Raw genomic sequence first — 19706 nt, 5'->3', positions numbered from 1 at the left:
TGACTGCACACACAAAAGTGAACCCACTTACTGCTATATAGCTAAGCTCATAACTTAAAAGTGCCATCCAGAAATATTTATACAATTATGCTGGGTCAGTGTATTCTAGCCATACTAATAGCACAGTAAGAAATCAACATAGCACAGCTCCTGAGATGGCTCAGTAATATGTTACTGCCTGTGGGAATATCATCATAAAAAAAACCTTGCTAAGCTTGCCCTGCTGCATTGTTCAGGGAATAATGCAGGGTGTATATTTAGGCAGAAAATTAAAATAACCCAGTGGCTTATGCTTGTGCACACGAACTCACTTGATTTCTCATTCAAGAGCTGCGTTAGGCACGAGTTCATGTGGATTCACTAGCTAATATCACTAGTCTGATCAGCGTATCCCTGTGCTTAATGCCAGGTTCCATCGAGAATTTGAGTAATTTTACATATATTTAATCTTGCATCCACACTTTTATTGAAAAAAAAAACATAAATAAACTTGTGTCATGTTCATTTTACAAAATGCAAGCTCTGTCAAAAATACCTCAATGTTCAAAAGCAGTATGGCACTTTGGTAGGTAAATGTTTCTATAAAATGGAGCTATCTTGCGAAGTATGCTCATGAGATGGAAGTAGTATCTTTGGCGTAAAATTGGCATGCATAAAGCGAGGACATTGCCTAATATGCACAGATGTTTATATCAACCATTGATTGATTAGGGTAGTTAAGGCTTACGATGGTCAAAGTTGATTGAAAGCTGGTCACTACCTGTCCCATCTGTGTCTTTAGAATGTTTGCTCCCTTATTTATGTTTGCATTTTCTATAACTTCATTTTACTATGATTCATAGGATGCTCTTTACTATAGTGGCATTCCGGTCACTTGGAAGTGAGTGATTATCATCAGATTTTTACTGCATGACTAGGATATTTCATACTGTAGCTACACATTGCACATGAAAGCTTCACTTGAATGGTGTCGATATTTGTGTACTAATTGCAGTAATGGATATTCTCTGCGGCTAGAAAGAAGCAGAACAGAATTTACAATGCCTTAAGCTGATTGGACATCCTGCAGATGGGACACCGAAGAAAAAAAGTAAAGGGCATGCTGCTTACATACGAGAAATAAAACACAAAGATGTCTTGCTGAGCACTACCTCAAGGGAGACACAAGTGGCTATCATGTTGCAATGCAGCAGCCCGCCATTTACCGAGTGTTGCTGTGCACAAGGTAGCAGTTCAGAGCTCTGTCTGCACAGACAAGTCAGATGAAAGTGTGATTGTGCTACAAGAATCAGGCTAAAGTGCTAAGGCTAAGGCTAAGGCTAAGTGCTGAAAGCTAGGATCACAAGTGCTAAGGCTCAAATGCTGAAAGCTAGGCAGCAGCAAAGCATCTATCGTACACTGCTTTCTACACAGCTACACACTGAAGGTCATCACCATGTGCAGTCGTGGCAGTCCTTATTTTCTTTTGCTTCTTTGGTCACAAGATTCCTGGTTTAGAACTACAGACAAAGCCCAGAAGGAAAGGAAAGTTACTGAACCTTTCACATCAGTAATTGCATCCACCTGTCACAGTTATAGACATAGGTTATTCCTATTACCGTATTAACTCAATTATAAGGCACTTTCTTTTTCTATAATAATTTACCACAAAATGGCAGACTCGTTAGAATCGAGTACGAAACCAAAACAGCAACGGTGAAGAGTTATTCTCACTGTCATTAAAAATGACTGTAGCTCAAATCAATCCAAATGTCCTCTGCAGCTGCGTTATTGTTTGTGCACCCTTAGGCTGTCAGGGTATGCAAGGCCTTTGTTAACAGTGACGACAAAGCAGTGCAAGGTCCACCATGGCTGTATCGCAATATATTTTCTTTTTGCAACCACGAACAAACCACCACTAGTCTCACTGTTATGAAAATCTGGTGAGTTAAAATTCAAGCGTGTTATATTTCTTTCTTTTTGTTAAATATGAAGATCAAAGTGGGTGTTACAATCAAGGGCACTGCATTTTCCATTTCTGGCTGTGAAAATTGGGTGTGTGTTACGACTGAGGGCACGCTAGGATCGAGTAAATATGATATGTCAATGTAATTGCAATTGGGAGAATTAAAAAAAAAAACGCCATGAAATTATTTTCACTTGACAGACTACAGTAGGTGTCCAAAATCAAGCACGTGAAATGACGCAGTTGTTCACCAGCATCTATAAATGCTTTATAACAATGAAGAATTTCACTGCACGATTGAAAAGAATTTTTTTTTTACTTATAAATGAATGCATTTCTCACCTGAGGTGTTGATTCTGTTTGAATTTGGACCCTTTCTCCCCACATTTGCTGGAATTGTACTCGAATCTCATTGAATGTTTCTGTGATGACCGCAATGAAAACATTCTACAGAGAAAAGAGCATAGAGGTACTTGAATAAGAGAAGAAATGAAGCGTGACAGTGAAAGCAAACTTTGCACACTGTGCATGCTAGTATGGTAGGCACATTTACTCCAAGGTGAAGTTTGTGGTCATGGGAAAAATACATTATTGACCCTCAGGGGTGCTGCAGAACATAGCACCATATATCACGGGCACAACACAGTAGCTAAAAGGAAATTAGTCAAGAAGACACAATTTGATGCTAAGTTCAGTGTTACAATTCAGAATGAAGCAAACCGGCTTGGCAAACTGCTGAAAATGGCTTGATGCACTGTAACAAGTATCCACAGCATCAGCAAAAAACACAACTGAACTGCATTGAATTTAATGCCCAAGATATCGCTAGTACACTTGAAGCATGCTGTAGTATATTGGTGCATGGGTCAGGGTACATGCCTATTTTTGCAAAAGAAAGTCGCATATCAATATATTCTCGTACCACAACAACTTGCAGCATACCATAGCACACCAGGCAAACTACCGCGCTAATGGATGAGCTACAATGAGAGCAACTAAAGCAGACCTCAAGGCTGATTGACATGCAGACTGTAGGCAATGCTTTAGAAGTTAAGCCCAGATCACGTGGGCTCTAATTCCAGTTCCACGTGTATGGTACTTCAGGTTATAATTGCTGTGCAAGTTCTTTGCTGTACGAGTCCCAAAATGGTGCTGCTGTGAGATTATAAAGTGCAAACGACCACCGTGAGTTCACCACATGAACTACAGCAAACATTGGTGAAAATGCACTGCGCAAATTTCACCAGAACTGAAGAGCAGAAGCAACTACCATCACCAGATTTTAATGATTGAGGGAGTGCTTAGACCTGGTGGGATTCCAAGATTCGATAATGTACAGTACGCATGCACATATGTCGGCTGGCTGCGGTAAAATTAAATCCGATCGACAGAAGCCGATGTGCGACTTAATGTGTGCATGTTTCCCATGCTTTCTTAAAATTGGGCAAATCCCCTGGCTCAACAATGTGATCAACAATGATGCCTTCAGGTAGCATGTGTGTGTTTATTGACCGGTTGCCTTCACCCAAAAAGATCACATTCTCGTGACGCCTGCGGCAGAAAGGTTGTTCCACATCCGCCGCCAAGGTCTGCGAGTGGTGGTGCTGGCTAACACTCCCAGGGTTCTACTAGGAAACATAGATACCCAAGAAAGTGGATGGGGAAACGGTGCCGCGGTAGCTCAATTGGTAGAGCATCGCACGCGAAATGTGAAGGTTGTGGGATCGTTCCCCACCTGCGGCAAGTTGTTTTTTCATCCCCTTTCATTTTCCATTAATTGATCGTTTCTTTATTGAATTTATTAAGCACAAGTAATTTCCCCTATGTTGTCCTTGGTGTCAGTGTTTGTTGGCTTCTTATGATACAAGTAACAAAATCGGGCCCCTTGGTTAATCCCCTTTCTTCTCGTTTAATGAATTTAATTAGCAGAGCAATTTATAAAGATATCAGTAATCTGTGCATTTTAACTGCTTCATCTATACTTGGAGGGTATCCTTGGCCAGTTATGTAAGCCAGGGGATTTGCCCAATTTTAAAAAAGCACGGGAAACATGCACACATTAAGTCACACATCGGCTTCTGTCGATCGGATTTAATTTTACCGCAGCCAGCCAACCTATGTGCATGCGTACTGTAGATTAACGAATCTTGGAATCCCACCAGGTCTAAGCACTCCCCATTCTCAGAATGAATGAGCCAGAAAAAAACATATTTTAAAGCGTGTATGTCAATGTTTTATTTGCCTTCAGTTTAGCTCTCCCCCACTATGGTCATCATGGGCACAAGAAATTGGGAGTGTAGATCCAGGTATCACACACTAACAAATAGGGACAAACTGGCATGTGACTCACTTTGACCAACCATGCGAGAAAGAATATCATGGTGGTGAAGTAGAAGGTGGCTCTCCACGCTGGAAGACTATCCATGGCCTGGTACATGAGAATGGCCCATCCCTCGGGGGAGGCTGCTTGGTACACGGTAAAAAAACTATGGGCTGCAGCAGAGAACGCGGCAAAGGAATAAAGCCTTAATTAGCATAGAATTGCCCGAGTATGCAGTCAGAAATGGCTGTCAGGAGTGACCTGCAAATCTCATCACTGGCGAGCAGAAGACAGAAAGCATGTGAAATATCCTAGCATGCAGGAAAGACCTTACTGCACAAGTCTAATAACAAAAATTATTTGGCACATCGGTGCTGAGCGTAGAAGCTTTGTTTAACTTGGTCACAATCATCTTTCTTGTTTAGTTTGTGGTTTTGTATGTTATCTCAAATATCCAGAGTTGGAAAATTATCACCACAATCCTCAAGGACCTCTTTACATACAATGAAGGAATTCTGGGGAAAAACAGGATTGCGAATAAAAATTGCTGAAACATAGAAATACATTTACTGGCAGACGACAGCACTCATTCCTGTGGTTGCTGCTAACATTTACCTTATGAATAACTGGGGTATTCTGCATAGAAAGAAATGTCACATTATGGACAAAATTTTGATGTAAAACATCAAAATTTTTTTAAAATTTTAGTTTACATGCTTAGAGGTTATGAAGGCTTAAAGCACCATCAGGTTATCATTTTATAAGCAACCAAGAACTCGTAAGTTTAATTATTCGTAGCAGTAACACAATTTCTGCTAATCATGTATGTGACTGATTGCGTTCTGGCAGAAATTTATTGTCATCTGCTAGCAAATGGCCTTCGGGCTACTTTCTCATGGACCTGTCGAAATTCGCCTGCTGGGCTGGGAAAGCAAGACAGTATCAATGGTACCTTAAAAACAAAATTTGTTCACGCTTCAAATAGACGAAGAATAATTTAAAACTACTAACTAAAAGTTTTCGTTTTTTTTACTTTGCATTAAATAGAAAGCAATGATAAAAAAACCTGCCTTTCCATTCACATGCTGCTCAAAAGGTAAGCAAAAACCTTTATGCATAAAACTGTTTACCCAACAAACTTAGCATTGTCTTTTTTTTTATAACTGCACATTGACTATCCGAACTACAAGCAAGAGATTAATCGCGCTATCCAATTTTCGTGAATATTGTTTTTTACTAAAGTACATAAGTGCCTGTTTCTAGGCCTACAGAAAAATACCACATTCATTCATTTGATAAATGTTAGCAACGACTACAAAAATGAGTGCTGTCATCTTCCAGTAAATGAATTTCAATGTTTCAGCCTTTTTATTTTGCAATCTTGTTTTTAGTGCCTGTATTAAATTGGCAGGCACTTAGATTAAAGTTGCTGGCGCTTGGATTAAACACAGTGGCACTTGGATTAAATTCACTGGTGCGCATCCTATTTATGCTGGTGCTGAGAATAAATTCGTTGATCTAAGGATTAAATGTTTAGCACTTTGATTAAATAGCCTGGCACACAGATTATTTCAGCTGGCCCTAGGATTAAAGTGAGCAGGAAAACCTGTAGAACTCTGTCATTGGCACTGCCAAATAACAAGAGTGTCACGGCTCTTTCTCCTTTAGTTCCGGGATCTATCAACCATGCCAATTGGTTCTGTGGAGATTGATGTTGTGAAGTCCATGCCGAATGGCCTTAAAGCCTGGTCATTGGTTTAAGTAAAGGTGTAATTACAACGAAGGCGCCAAATAAAACAACGGACGAAGGAAGGAGACACGAGACAACCACGTAGGCGACCACATAGCGCCTACGTGGTTGTCTCGTGTCTCCTTCCTTCGTCCGTTGTGTTATTTGGCGCCTTCGTTGTAATCATGCATAACCAACTTGCCCACCAGCACGTGCTCAAAGGTGTAAGGATTTATCTTTTTCGAAGGTGTCATGTAGACTATACTATTCGGTTCCTCAGTAGGGCTTCTATAAGAAACTCCTTGAAACTTGCTGGCTGGGATATTCTTTACAAGTGTGATATGCGATGCCTTTTGTATTTGCATTATGCTGTTTCTTTTGCTAGCATAAGCACAGCTTACTGCACTTGACTTCAGAGACAGCATTTGCAATCACAATGTGAGAGACGCAGTTTATGGGGCAATCGGACTTGAATTTAACTTTACTTTTACTTCACTTTTACTTTCCTGGAGACCAATGTAGGGTATTACATTAAGGATGTGGCTTGAATAACACACACAAACAGGCTGCCACTTTTTTATGGTGCAGAGTGACTGGCAATAGCTTGCGTGAATATGTATGGACAGCATACAATTGCTCTGTATATCACTTGCAAAGAATACATGCATGTGCATGTTACTGCTGTTGGAGTTTGTCAATAAACATTTCAGAGTCAAAATAAGTGACATTTCTCGTCAAGAAAGGCAGACTATTTTTAATTTCAGGACCACTGATTATATCTTCTTGGAAATCTGAACACGGTGACTACTTCCTACACATTCAAGATGATGCAGCACTAAGCAGAGAAAATGACAGAGGATAAATATTGTAAAAGGTATTTATTGTTATCGTAATCTTAAAACATTTCACGGCCTGCAGACTTACTCCCTCTCTGCGATCTACACTGAAAAGCAGCTTTAACACAGTTAGACCACGCACAATGCCTACAGTGTGATAAGGTACAACCTCAACTCGACATATCAATAAGTTGTTTTCATGCCAATTACACATATATTTGTTAGACTTGATGAACTCATACCAATAGCAGTTCCTTGACACCTCTCATATAACCATAGAATCATATTTCCTCTTCAGAGCATTTAGTGCCAATAAGTACTTCCAGAGGTGAATGTGAATTATGGAATGGTAGCAAAACACAGTAATTAGCAGTAACCGTGAAATCATAATATTTGTACTCACTTTGAAATCACCTCAGAATATAAGTTAATTGATTAATTAATTTTGGTGCCTGCTGTTTATAAATGAGCATCAGCTGCCTACTTCGATGCATCATAATCATCGTCATCATCACAATTATACTGCACTTTTATGTGCTTGCATATGATGCATAACTGCACATAGAGAGCCACATATTTTAAATATGAGGCCCTCAATACATCACATTGATGCATTTCGTAATTCCTAATCACATTTTCTTACATTTTAGCTTACACACACACATTAACAAAACAGGTGGCAAAAATCTTCACATAATAATGATTCCTGAAACTTTGCAGGAGCATCTAACTAACTTAAACAAACACACAGGACAAGAATAAACCGAGCACTATACTCAGCAATAGGTGAAAGAAAAAGAGGGAACCTACCGAAATCGTCGAAGCCATTGAACCCAGAAATGCTCTTTGGAAGATTCAGATCCATACACACCATTCCCTGAGGACATTCATACCCGGACTCTTTGTCCATTGAACAGTAGGCATCTGGCACTGCAAGGTCGTTCAGTGTGACCCTTCTGCAAAAATAAAGGAACTCTTAGGGCACAGGCAATTCTTGGCTATGGAGTCTTATGCATCAAGGCACAGTGTAAGCAGTGGGCTGAAAATCCTCTGACAACTAGGCTTGTGACAATGAATATAATTCTCTTCCACACTGGCTCAGAGGCCAGAGTGGCAACGACATGAAAAATATTTCCGACGAGTTTCCAGTGTTCTGTTGTCTAGTATAGGGGCATCCATTTCGCATTTCGCGATGACTGCACTGTGATTTTAGGCAAAATGTATTCCATGGAACTAAAGGTGACAGCAGGTACCCAAGCCACAGATTTGGTTCTATTGGCTGCAGCAGCCACGTTTTGACGAGGATGGAATCATAAAATACTAATCTACCAAGCTCCATGTGCACGTTCAACATCACCAGGTGGTCAAATTTAATTCAAAGCCCTTCAATATTATGCCTCTCATAGGCCCTGTGCTGATTCGGGGCGTTACGCTCAACCAGTTATCAAATGTCATCAGTAGGTGCCCCATGGTACTCGTTTCAGCCATGGTAACAGTGGACGCATTCCTTTCCCTCACTGTGGTAGCTTTGTGGCTATGGCACTGAACTGCTAATTTTGCGAATGCAGGTTCAGTCCCGGCCGCACAGCTGCATTTTGATGAGGTGAAGTGCAAGAATGCTCACGTATTTATATTCAGGTGCCTGTTAAAGAACTCTTAAGTAGTCAAAATTAATCTGGAGTCCCCCCAGTGGCATGCCTCATAATCAGATCGTCATTTGGTACATAAACACGATAGTTTAACTAATTAATTTTGCATTTGTTATGGCCATGATAACAATTGATGCACCGATACTGGTTGGCAGCATGCTCAAACTATGTTAGATTCAATTCCACATATACTGTTGAGCACAATGCCATGGGTTTGGTTTCTAGCAATGGTGGTCACATTCCAACGTAGGTGGAGTGCAAAAATGTTTGTCAATCAGGCTTTCAATACACATTAGAAAATTTTATGTGGTCAGTATTAATCTTGTAGCCCTACAATAAGGTGTACTTCACAGAGCCTTTGTAGTTTATAAACTTAAGAATGAACCTATGATCAACATAACTGTCACTGCCACTGAACACTCTTGAAATTAGTTGCAGTTCTAAAGATGCTTTAATACACTGTTTCAAGCTCCCTACCTATGTTGTGCCACAGTGAATTCATGCGTGGTAAAGAGAGCAGCCTTCCTTTCATGCCATAAATGGGGAGATATGTGAATGCGGTATTATTCTAGGCCTGGTTGCAACAAACTTCTGAAGACGCCTCACACAAGTTAAATTTCTTCTGTTATGTTCTTTTTTTTTTGTTGTGCACAGAAGCCAGGTTATCAATTAACCACACTCATACTCATGCAGCATATCAAAAACAGTTTAGAAGGGAAGCCAACATAGTATCTTTTAAGAAGGCCATAACTTGTGCCTGTATAGGTTTGTCAGCATATATTTACTTTAACCTTTCAAGCACAGACGTTTATATTAAAAAAATCTCGTTTATTCCACAACAACAACACAAAAAATACAGAGGAGATAAGAGACAATAGGAAAATGCTACTGAATTAAAAGTAAAATACTTCTACAAGGACTAACAAAATTTGATGCAGTCACACAAATTTGATGCGTCATTGTGCTGCTGTTGAGCTAGCAGAAACAGGTTTTGCCCCCCCTTGCCACTGCAGAGCCATAGAGTTACCACTGCCCTGGAGTAAACGGTATAGGGTTGGAAAATTGTGGAGATTGTGATGACAAGGAAGGGGAATAACTATCACGAAGACGGAGGAAAACTAGTGAAATAATAGTCATCTGCTGTGATCACCATGCTTCAAAGAGTTACCATCTATAGGCTGAAAATCCCGAATAAAAGAGGGGTCCACAGAAAGATGGAGGCTTGAAATGATGAACAATGGTAGAACAAGAAATGGTTCTGGAGCCAAGGATTATCGACAATGAGAATTTTATTTGTCAGGACAACAACAGCTTTCGCAGTTGCTGTTTGCAGTTTGCAAGCAATTACCGTACCTACACCAGATTCTCTTTCTGACAGTTGTTGGCAGTGGTGGAATATAAATGCACACCTCCGAAGAGACTGGCACGTGCCTCAAAACGGTGCCTTTGAAGGTGTTGGTTCGTATGCCACCGCTGCCACTAATTGTTAGAATGAGAATCCTGCATCTTAACGCTTGTCAAAGCGTTGGCTTTAGTGCAGTCCTAATTCTACTACTCTTCATCACCAATAGGGTGGCAATTCTTAGATGTTATTACCATACAAATGACATCACCCTGAGACTAATGTTGCCGGAGTGCAAAAACTGAGTGCCTCGCATTATAGCAGGGTGCACCTTGAAAACAGTCAATGGACTCACTCTGCAATCGTTCCATTTCTAACACAGTGGCTGCTCATCTCGCCAAAAAACTGTACTCCCAGCAGACCATACAGAGACATGAAGAACAGGAAGAACAACGTCACATTGTATATCTGCTGGCTTGATCGCCTGCAGAGCATAAGAACAAGGACAAGCAAGCTCGATTAGCAATATGGTATTTCTGCGCCAGATTAGCTGCGATTTGTGAGTTCACTTTTTTAGGGCTCATTCTCCGGGTTTCATGAAATGACTAAGGAAAATTATGTTTACAATCAGTGATTAATTTAAAACATTTGCTGCTTACAATATCCACACACATAAGCAAAAAAAGAAAGCTGATCCAGAAGAATTTCATTACCGTCTAAAAGTATAGATGTGGGCAATTTAACAAAACGCCAGCTGCCCACATGTGTCCTGCATACACATTTATAGAACTGCACGAAAACAAAAAGGGCACAGTAAAAGGAATGCAAAGTAGTGTGCCGCTCCTGTACCCCTTAAGTTTCTGAACTGTTCTCACATGTAAGCTCATCAACTTGCCTGGTGGCTTTCTGTTTTTGTGTCATGTGCAAAACATATTCCTTTGATTATTGTCGCTGTGAGAGATTATTACCTAATGAAATCTCGCTAGTACCATGCAAACAAACATTCAGCTGCTCGCAGAAGTGCTCAGAACAATATCACTATGAAAAAAACAACCTGCTTGAGCCCTGTGTGTTTAGCTTACACTCGAGTGCTGAGTGCACCCCTCAATTTCTGGCTGCATGCTTGAGGTCTTGTCACTTTTCTGCTTCTAAAATTTTCATTAGCTTCTGCATGTATTTTCAAACAAGACAGAAACATTTTCTTCTATCTTTTTTCTGCTAGAGAGTTGCCTGGACAGATACTTCAGCTCAGAAGTGTCAAGTCTAGCATATTGCAGCATGCATATTAGAGTGCTAGATGTTGATGTATGCAGTTTACATTTTTGAAATAAACAAGCCTGTGTGCAACTGGTGCATGAACACACTTGTGAACGTAGACATCTTTCTAACGCCCATACTGTGGTTGCACTACACAGGTTACAACAAAATAACTCTGATAAGAGACAGAAAGAGACACGAAAACAAGGTGTATTCTTGTGTCTGGTGCCACCTTTCATTCATGTTATTCTTTATAACCTGTGTGATGCAACCATCAGTCAGGTATAAAGACCGACTAGCTCTATAAATTATCAGCATAGTGTTTCAGTTGTTATACCTTGTTATAAATCACTTCTGTCAGAAATAAATTCATCTAAAGAAATCTTTAATTTTGAGAGTAAACAACATTTACTGATGGCAGCTGAGGGGAACCCATGCATTTTTGCAGTAAATGCATTTACACAAGCCGCTTCACCATGCATGTATGTCATTTACAATATGTTGACACCATTTAATGATGTGCAGATACTGCTCATTCCGTAGTGTCACAGAGTGTAAATACTGGCGAGAAGAAACAAAGTGGACAGGACAGACGCTCTCTTACAACTCTTTTTGAGTTGTAAGAGAGTGTCCGTCCGGTCAACTTCGTTTCTTCCAACCAGTATCTCCACTCAACGACAGTACATGATGCACAGACTGGCCCAACAGTCTATTCTTCTGAACTGTTCATTCCCTTTCTTTAACATGCTAAAGTCAATTCTGATGACAACCCCAGGAACATGAGTGCTTGTGAACAATCTGCATAATGGCTATCATCATTAAGACGCAGACATAACAACTAGCGCCAAAGGAACATGTTGCACTCACTTGAAAATTTGGTTGATTCTGGACTTTGGCATTGAGAACTTGAGGAAGACTCGAATAAACCGGATCATGATAAGGGGTCGAGGAGCTCGCAGGATAGACAGGTAGGAGAACTTGGGAACCACTTCCGTGATTTCGAAAACCTACCAGATGAAGCCAAAGACAAGTGTTACCTTTCAATATTCATCTCTGCAAGATACCCCATGCCTTAATTATGCTGAAACATGTACAAAAGCTACACAATGTTAAGTGTTGATTAAAGAAACAGTAGATGCTAGATGCATGAAGTTTATAAGATCTGTTACATACAAGGGCTACAAATATATTGGCTTACGGAATGATTTGAAACATAATACAATGGCCATAATCCTAAAAATAACAGAAGGAACAACATACAGTACAGTCCCCTTCCAACCATACCACATATCATGGTATATTGCATGTAATAATTAATAATTAAGTTGTGCTCCCATAGCAACACTTTGGTTTGAGTTAGATGACAGTTTGATCTGTTATACCAAGATTGTGGCAAAAAGATACAAGGACAAAGAAAATCTGGGACAATAGCAGCTACAGTAAACCAGAGTTAACCGAATGTCATTAACGAGTGGTACATCTTTTTTGAATGCTTCACCACTGTGAACACAAAATGTTGTGAGCTGATCAGCCTTTAGTACAAAAATTTATGTGTGAATGCTACAATTGTCAATCCACCAACTAAGAAGCAACCTTACTCAAGTGTGTATACATTTGAACAGTTTTTAAGAAAACGTGGCGTATAACATTCTGAATATACACAGTGGGTTAAGAGGGATTACTAATTTCAACCATCTGGTTTTCTTTAGTGGGCACCTAAATCTAATTACAGGAGTGTTTTTGCATTCCATACCTTTCGGAATGTGCCCACAACAACCGTGAATCAAACTGTTGTGGAGGCAATGCAGCAGGTCTTGAAACAACATATGGCAAAACTCGGCGCAAGTGCCATTTGTTTACAGTGAGCGAGCTAGCTTGTGAATAGGGTCTATAAAGATTTTTGTGGGACAATTTTGAGGTCAGTCGATCAATATGTAAAGATACCTATATACAACATTTTCAGTTTGGTATTGTGAATATATAACTGGACAGCAGTGACGTAAGACTAAATACTACAAGCAGAATATCTTGTTTTGAATTAACTCTACCTTCCTATAAAGTTATAGACGTGGTAAAGCACAGAATCACTGTCATGAAACTTACCTGAAGAATAACTGATATCCAAAGAAAAAATACCATTGTGGCATCAAATTGACACCACCGATCTTTCAGGTAGGGTGACTCTCCCTGAAAAATCAGAAAACAAAGGTATATATAAAAAATCAGAAAGACAGCAGTTTTGTGACTGTGGGCTAAGAAAATGCAGAGTAGGCAGCAATGGCAAGATACTGTGATGAAAGGAAATTATGTCATTGGGCATTTAATGAATCCAGCTATATATTCCACAACTTTTGTAAGGCATATCTACCAGGCTTGAGTTCCTGAATTCACACAGAAATTGTTGAGATATCAAACATATGTGAACTGTTCACATACCGTGATGAGCCCACGGATGTGCATCTTGGCAATCATCTCTGCTGTGAACAGCAGAGTGGCAAAGATGTCCCAGCAGAAGGTGACGTACACAAGGGGTGGGTGCTTCTCAAATGTTCGTGTGGTGTTGAGGCTGACAGAAACCAAGGACAGAAGCGCACACATACGCAGTACTCGTCGCACCCATACCTGCATAAAGCAAGCACAGCTGACATGCACAGACAGCTGGGAAAAGTGAACAAACAGCTTTTGCATATTCTGCTTAATGTAGTTTTAATCACAGACATATATACAGGGTGTCCCAGCTAACTTTAGCGAAGCTGTTCAATGAGAAAGAAGATTAACAAAAAACGGTGCACAATACAGCTATAAGACGTACACTATTCAGTCTTAAAGTCATGTCTTTCAAAGTGCTTTCGCAATCGTTTTTTTCGTTGAATAGCTTGGCCAAAGTTAGCAGGGACACCCTATATATTACAAACAAACTATGTGATTTACAATGCTCACTGGTAGTGCAGTGGCCAATATATAAGAACCACTAAAGCTGTATCATCAAATTTTGTCAGTAAAAAGAAAAGCATGCATAATAATCACTAGTTAGGAAGATTACATTAGACTACTATATTTATTAGCTACATTTTCACTGTGTACAACTTGGTACATATGACCTGTCTGGTTCCACATGAAAAGAGAAATCGCACATTGCAGATCACATAAAATGATGTTGGTCAGCCAGAACATCAATTTGTTGTAACTGTATGTCACTGTAGACAAACTTATTTGAATCAATTACTATTGTATCATATGACCCAGAACAAACAGAGAACGTACGGGAATTTTGCTTAATCAGCCAGGTTACAGCTGTGAGGTTTCTTTCCTATGTGCTCTGTGTGTTTTTCGAGGCTGTACACTGTGATAGCTACAAAGCAAAGTAGCTCAGAAGAACCTGCCATTGTATTAAACGTTTTAAGGTAACCACAGAACTTATAATTTGGAAAAGTAAGGGTACTTTGCTTTGACATAATAGTACTGTGGAAACCCGCGAGATGGAAAGAAGTAATTATTACTTTGCTCTGTTCACAGATTTTGAGTCTAATTGTTTTCTATACAAATATGCAGTCTGTGATATCACTTCCTGTTGATTTCATGTTGACAAAAATACGCATTAGCAAACTATAGTTGTGGGAGACTAAGTAGCTTTTTCTCGCTTTCATCATGCATATGTAATATGTTTCTAAACTAACTGACTGGCACAATTAAATGTGCCTGACAGCAACAAGAGACCATCAATCTATCTATCAAATGTGAAATATGGGAAGTTAAGCCACAGATAAGGCCAGCTATTTCAAAATCATAATCATAAGTAGTAAAAACAACAGACAAATATGATCGTAAATATACAAAACACTCCACGTATATACGGAGGAAAAAAATAACGAGGCTATGAGACTTCAAGAACATTTCTAGCATAGCAGAAGTAGTTGATTCTTTAGAGATATCTTTGTGATGTGTATCAAGGAACCAAGATAGTTCTCAAAATAAGACATTGGCAACATGAGAATTGGATTTTTAAGTCTTCAACATCACTCTGCAATGATTGCATATCAGTAAAAGTACTAAGGTATTTCTTTGGTTTGCTAAGCAGGGCAGAGGCTCAGTAAGAATTATCAATTTTGCAACATGCACAGCTCTGCATTTTTTAATGATGAAGGTTGGAAGCTTATTAAGCAAGAAATCTAGAAGACGAAAGAAGACTAATGATATCTGCAGAGGGCTACTGCATAAATGAATTTTTTCTCTTCCATCAAAAGAAACTTTTGAAATAAATGTACTTATTGCCTTTAATTCTAGTTACCTCAAAACAAAGCTTTCATGCATTTCTCTCACTATACCAAAAACCATAAACATTACAACAGTAATGCTTGTCAAGCTTGTAGCTTGCATATAGTGGAATGCAGCAAGTATGTAGGAGCTCTGCTTTCTCACGACATGTCTTGCTCCAAACACATTGATTTGCCATGCAACTAGGCACTTAAACAACTTCACTATCTAAAGCATCCACTTCACGATACTATCGCCTCAGCAACAGTATCACTGAAGTGAATCATTTCAGAATACGGCCCCAGGATGTAAAAGGCCTACCAGTTACCTTGACTATAGGACTTAGCAGATATGTAAAGGCAACCATTATAACTACACACTGCTACAGGTGGAATGCACTGTGAAACTGTCATTATGCATTTCAAATTCTTATATGTGCTTATGTATCTACTAACTTTATACATTGGTAAGAGATACAGGTGGTTTACTTTTAATTTGCAAAGCAGCAACCCCATGAATCGGGAATGTTTGCACGCTGTAGTACCTGTTAAGACCAGCAGTAAAAGCAATGTATAAAGATGCACAACGCCTTCCAAAATGTTTGTTGTCTTTATGTTGAACTAACATTTAAAAATCAACATATACAACAGCTCTTCATACGTTAAGTAGACTATCCAATTAAGTAAGCACTGCAATAATTTTATAAAGAAACACTTCAAGAGCCTATTCTCACCCTCTTCTTCAATGTAGCAAGAAAAATCACATAACTGCTTGTTTTGATTACCACCACTGCAGAATGCCCACACAAAGCTGCAACCACTTACTGGTTAATTGTGAATAAAGATAAAGAACAAAACGAGAAAAGCAAAGCAACTGTGCTATCTTAAACACCCACTTTAATTTTGACAGCCATGTTAGCAAGCAACACATATGTTATACCAGTTAAGTAAAGAGCTAACTAATTATTTACTTTCTTTCAGCTCTGCAGTAAAATCCATCCCACGTTTCTTATGCACTTGCCAAGACATAGATTTGTACGTAATTTTGTGTATGAATGGATCTACACATGGGTATTCCTTGATATATACAATCCACTGGGTCTACATAATGTTAGAGTAACATTTTCTTTGAAGCAACTTCACGATTTTGAGAAGCTGTTCGCCTGAGTGAGTCAGTTAAGTAAACAGCAAACTAATTTTTTTTTTCTCTATGCATGCACTTGCTGATTTCGTAGAAAGTATACGCCACTTCAATAGTTATAAGTGAAGGTAACCGGAAATTTCAGTGGAGAGTTTTATGTCTAACACTGTAGGCACATATGCTGTACAAGAAACTAAGCATTGTCACTTGTTTCAGCACTTCAGTAAAATCCATCACCCGTTTCTCAGGAATTTTTCAAGAGATAGGTTTGCATATAATTTTGTGTATGAACTGATCTACATGTAGAAGACCTAACTTGTTATATACAAGCCAGTGGGTCTGCATAACGTTAGAGAAAAATGTTATTTGAAGTAACTTCACTATTTTGACAAAATGTTTGTCTGAGGGAATTTATTTGTGTGCAATGTAATTATATGTGGCTAGTTGTTGGAGCGGAAGACTTTTAAATTTGTTTATTCAATTGAGGAGTGCAGATTTTTGGGCTAGTTGGTTCATCGCTGTAATTGAGGTCATAGCGCTGGACTAATGCAGACGTCCTGTCGTCTTTCTTGTCTGCGTGAATCTAGCACTATGACTTCAATTACTTTGTTCAAGTTAGTTGAGATAATAACACGCAGCTAAATCAGTGCGCCCAGATGCATGTAGCAAGGTAGGCATATATCAACGATTATGAATAATTCACTGACTACAAATTTATATATGTATACAGGAGCTGAACTGAGTATAAAAGAAACTGAAGGTACCTTTTCCCGATCAACAGTAGAAGCTTTTGACTTTCAGCATTTTTATAATAATTGTTGATTATTTTGTTAGAATGGCCATACGTTATCACAGCAAGATGGATACATGATCACTGATTAACCTTTATATAATTTTATATAGTTCTTAAAAGAATAGCCGAGGCAAGGATGAATAGCCGAGCTTGCTGTCACTTCTGATACAAGTGCCCAGAGCTGACAAATGTACCCATTATGGGCCAGGTTCATGTTCTTTAGTATATATATTAGAGCCCTGAAAATTAGTAATGTGTGTACACATATATTCTATAACAACTATTGAACTTGTTCACTTATGTACATGCCAAGTGCATGCAACCAAACTTTTCCAAATGGGCGGTACATGCAAATTCCGCACTTTATTTTCACAACACCCTTGCTTTTTATACCCAAACAAAACTTTTCTGGGAAAGGGTAGGTGCAGATCTATATTATTGAGTCATTTGGTTGGTGCGAAAACGTGAAGATATTAAAAATTCTTATTCATACCCCTCAGTTCAATTTTTATGTGTGAGCAGAAGACTGATATATACATGTCATAAAAGAGGTTACTGATACTTACCTTGTTAACCCACTCGATATCAGCATTTTCATTAAGGCTTTCATCAGGTCCATAGTCTGCGAGGATTGGTTCTCCTCGGACGCTTTGTTTTCTGGCTAGCATTGTTCACGTACAGACTGCAAAAAGGCCCATTTGCCGAATTAAACTGCGGCAATAAGATCAAGTTAACAGTAAATACAATCGACCTAATATATATATATACTTTATATAGTGAATCAGAAAAAGAAAGCATCATTAAACAATTTAAGGAAGCAAAATACACACTCGCAGAATATCAGTCACACAAATGATCTCCTAAAGAGAACATATTTGAACACAAAATTAGCGGTATATATATATGAAAATTAATTACAGTTCATTTATGGGGCACGTATCGTATATGATACGTGCGGTCTCGCGATCAGCTCCCCGCGCACGTGGAAAGACAACATTCGCCGCGGCACTTTTCTGACTCTCTCAAATCCTAAACTTTCTCGTGTTTTAAACGAAACTAATAAAATGCGTGCTTATATACGCCTCCACGCAGTGCGCGCCTATATTTACACACACACGACACGGTTTATTTTTTCACTCGTTTACGTTTCACTCAGCGGCGAGATGGCAGAGATGATATTGTATACACAAACGTCGAGTGCCGTTTTCGGAACCGGGAGAAGGCGCAGCATCTGGCGAAGCAAAGGCGCAGGGCGCACGTCTCGTGCTTCAAATGTATCTCTAGCTACGCCTAGGCCGCCGAGGCAGCGTTATACACCACGAGTCGTAAAACGCGCATATAGATGTGATAAAACCTGGCGACCCACGGCCGTTTCGCCGTGCGAAAAGCGGGGGATCCGTAGCTGCCGGCAGCGAGGCCGCCATCGATTTCATGGCTACCTGTCATCGCGCGCGCGCGCCGCCGACGTGCGATGTTTGTTCAACGCGCGGTGCGAAAATAGGAGATATCTGATACGCCGTGATCGCATGTGGGGCGCTCACCTTGAAGGTCGGTGGCAGTCCTATTAAGAAATGATCAGGATAGGTGAAGAGGACGACGACTCGCAGTCGCATTTTCCCCGGCCGGCCTGATCATTCCACGGAGGGATGGATACGGCGCCTCGCTTCTTCGAAGAAGGAGCACCCAGAGCGGCGAGAGACGAGGAGGAAAAGCGCGGATGGAGCGCGCGGGAAAGGGCTGGCGCGCACGCCGAACCTCCTCTCTTCTCTTAAACATCCTCCGTTGCAGCCCAGATAGCCCAGAGCTTATTTAACCCAATAATAGTCCCTTGTTTGCCTCAAGCCTTAGAATATAACGTGTTGAGGGGGCATTTGCGTTTTGCTTATTGTAACGTCAGCTAGCAATGAAAAATGAAACTATAATTGTTTAACGATACATTTAGGTTCTGCAGTAAGGGGCGCTTAAATTTGTTGTTATTTTTTTAATAGAAGTTTGAAAGCTCTGGTTGAAATAAATAATTTATATTTATTATTTCACTTTTAATTTAAGAATGCGTTATTGTTTGCTGTATAAAGGTTGCAACAAATTTGCTTTTATTGGTGATGATGGCGATTTTAATTTAACTCAACACTAGCGCCTAAAAGCAACTGCGGCGGCGACAGTTGTTTTGAAAGGATTTGCTTGAATACGGTATAGTGGGACGAGCGGCTGGGGCGACGAGTGCTTTGCAATGAGATACGCGACGACAAAAGATACTGTGGCGGCGCTGCGATCGAAATGGATTGGGTTGCATCAAGGCCGCGCCGTTGGAAACTGCTGGTGAGACTTCTTGGAAGGGTCTTCGCGCGCTGGTTTATGCGTTCAGGCCGCTCAATCGGTGTTTATAATTGGATATCACATTTATTTATGCCTTAGGAATAGGTGCCTTTCTTTCTCTTCTT

At 39.8% G+C, this 19706-nt stretch overlaps 1 protein-coding gene across 2 annotated transcripts in view; it reads right to left on the bottom strand.

Annotated features, from left to right (window-relative positions):
• Positions 1-18969, bottom strand: part of na (sodium leak channel non-selective protein na) — a 74898-nt gene extending 55929 nt beyond the window's left edge. Inside the window, exons 1-9 of one of the 2 annotated variants that reach the window (XM_050187376.3) lie at positions 18807-18969; positions 17832-17947; positions 13515-13700; positions 13182-13265; positions 11946-12085; positions 10177-10305; positions 7641-7786; positions 4296-4438; positions 2288-2392 (exon numbers count right to left, since the gene is read on the bottom strand). In XM_050187376.3, coding sequence (XP_050043333.1) covers positions 2288-2392; positions 4296-4438; positions 7641-7786; positions 10177-10305; positions 11946-12085; positions 13182-13265; positions 13515-13700; positions 17832-17933 — 1035 coding nt within the window. In that variant the 5' untranslated portion in view covers positions 17934-17947; positions 18807-18969. Of the gene's footprint in view, positions 1-1434; positions 1494-2287; positions 2393-4295; positions 4439-7640; positions 7787-10176; positions 10306-11945; positions 12086-13181; positions 13266-13514; positions 13701-17831; positions 17948-18806 lie in introns of those variants that run through there. The other variant, XM_072286577.1, reaches the window with a different exon arrangement.
• Between the last annotated feature and the right edge of the window lie 737 nt (positions 18970-19706).

Source organism: Dermacentor andersoni, chromosome 2 (genome assembly GCF_023375885.2).
Source record: "Dermacentor andersoni chromosome 2, qqDerAnde1_hic_scaffold, whole genome shotgun sequence".
NCBI classification, from domain to species: domain Eukaryota; kingdom Metazoa; phylum Arthropoda; class Arachnida; order Ixodida; family Ixodidae; genus Dermacentor; species Dermacentor andersoni.
This window is presented reverse-complemented; position numbering and strand designations above follow the sequence as displayed.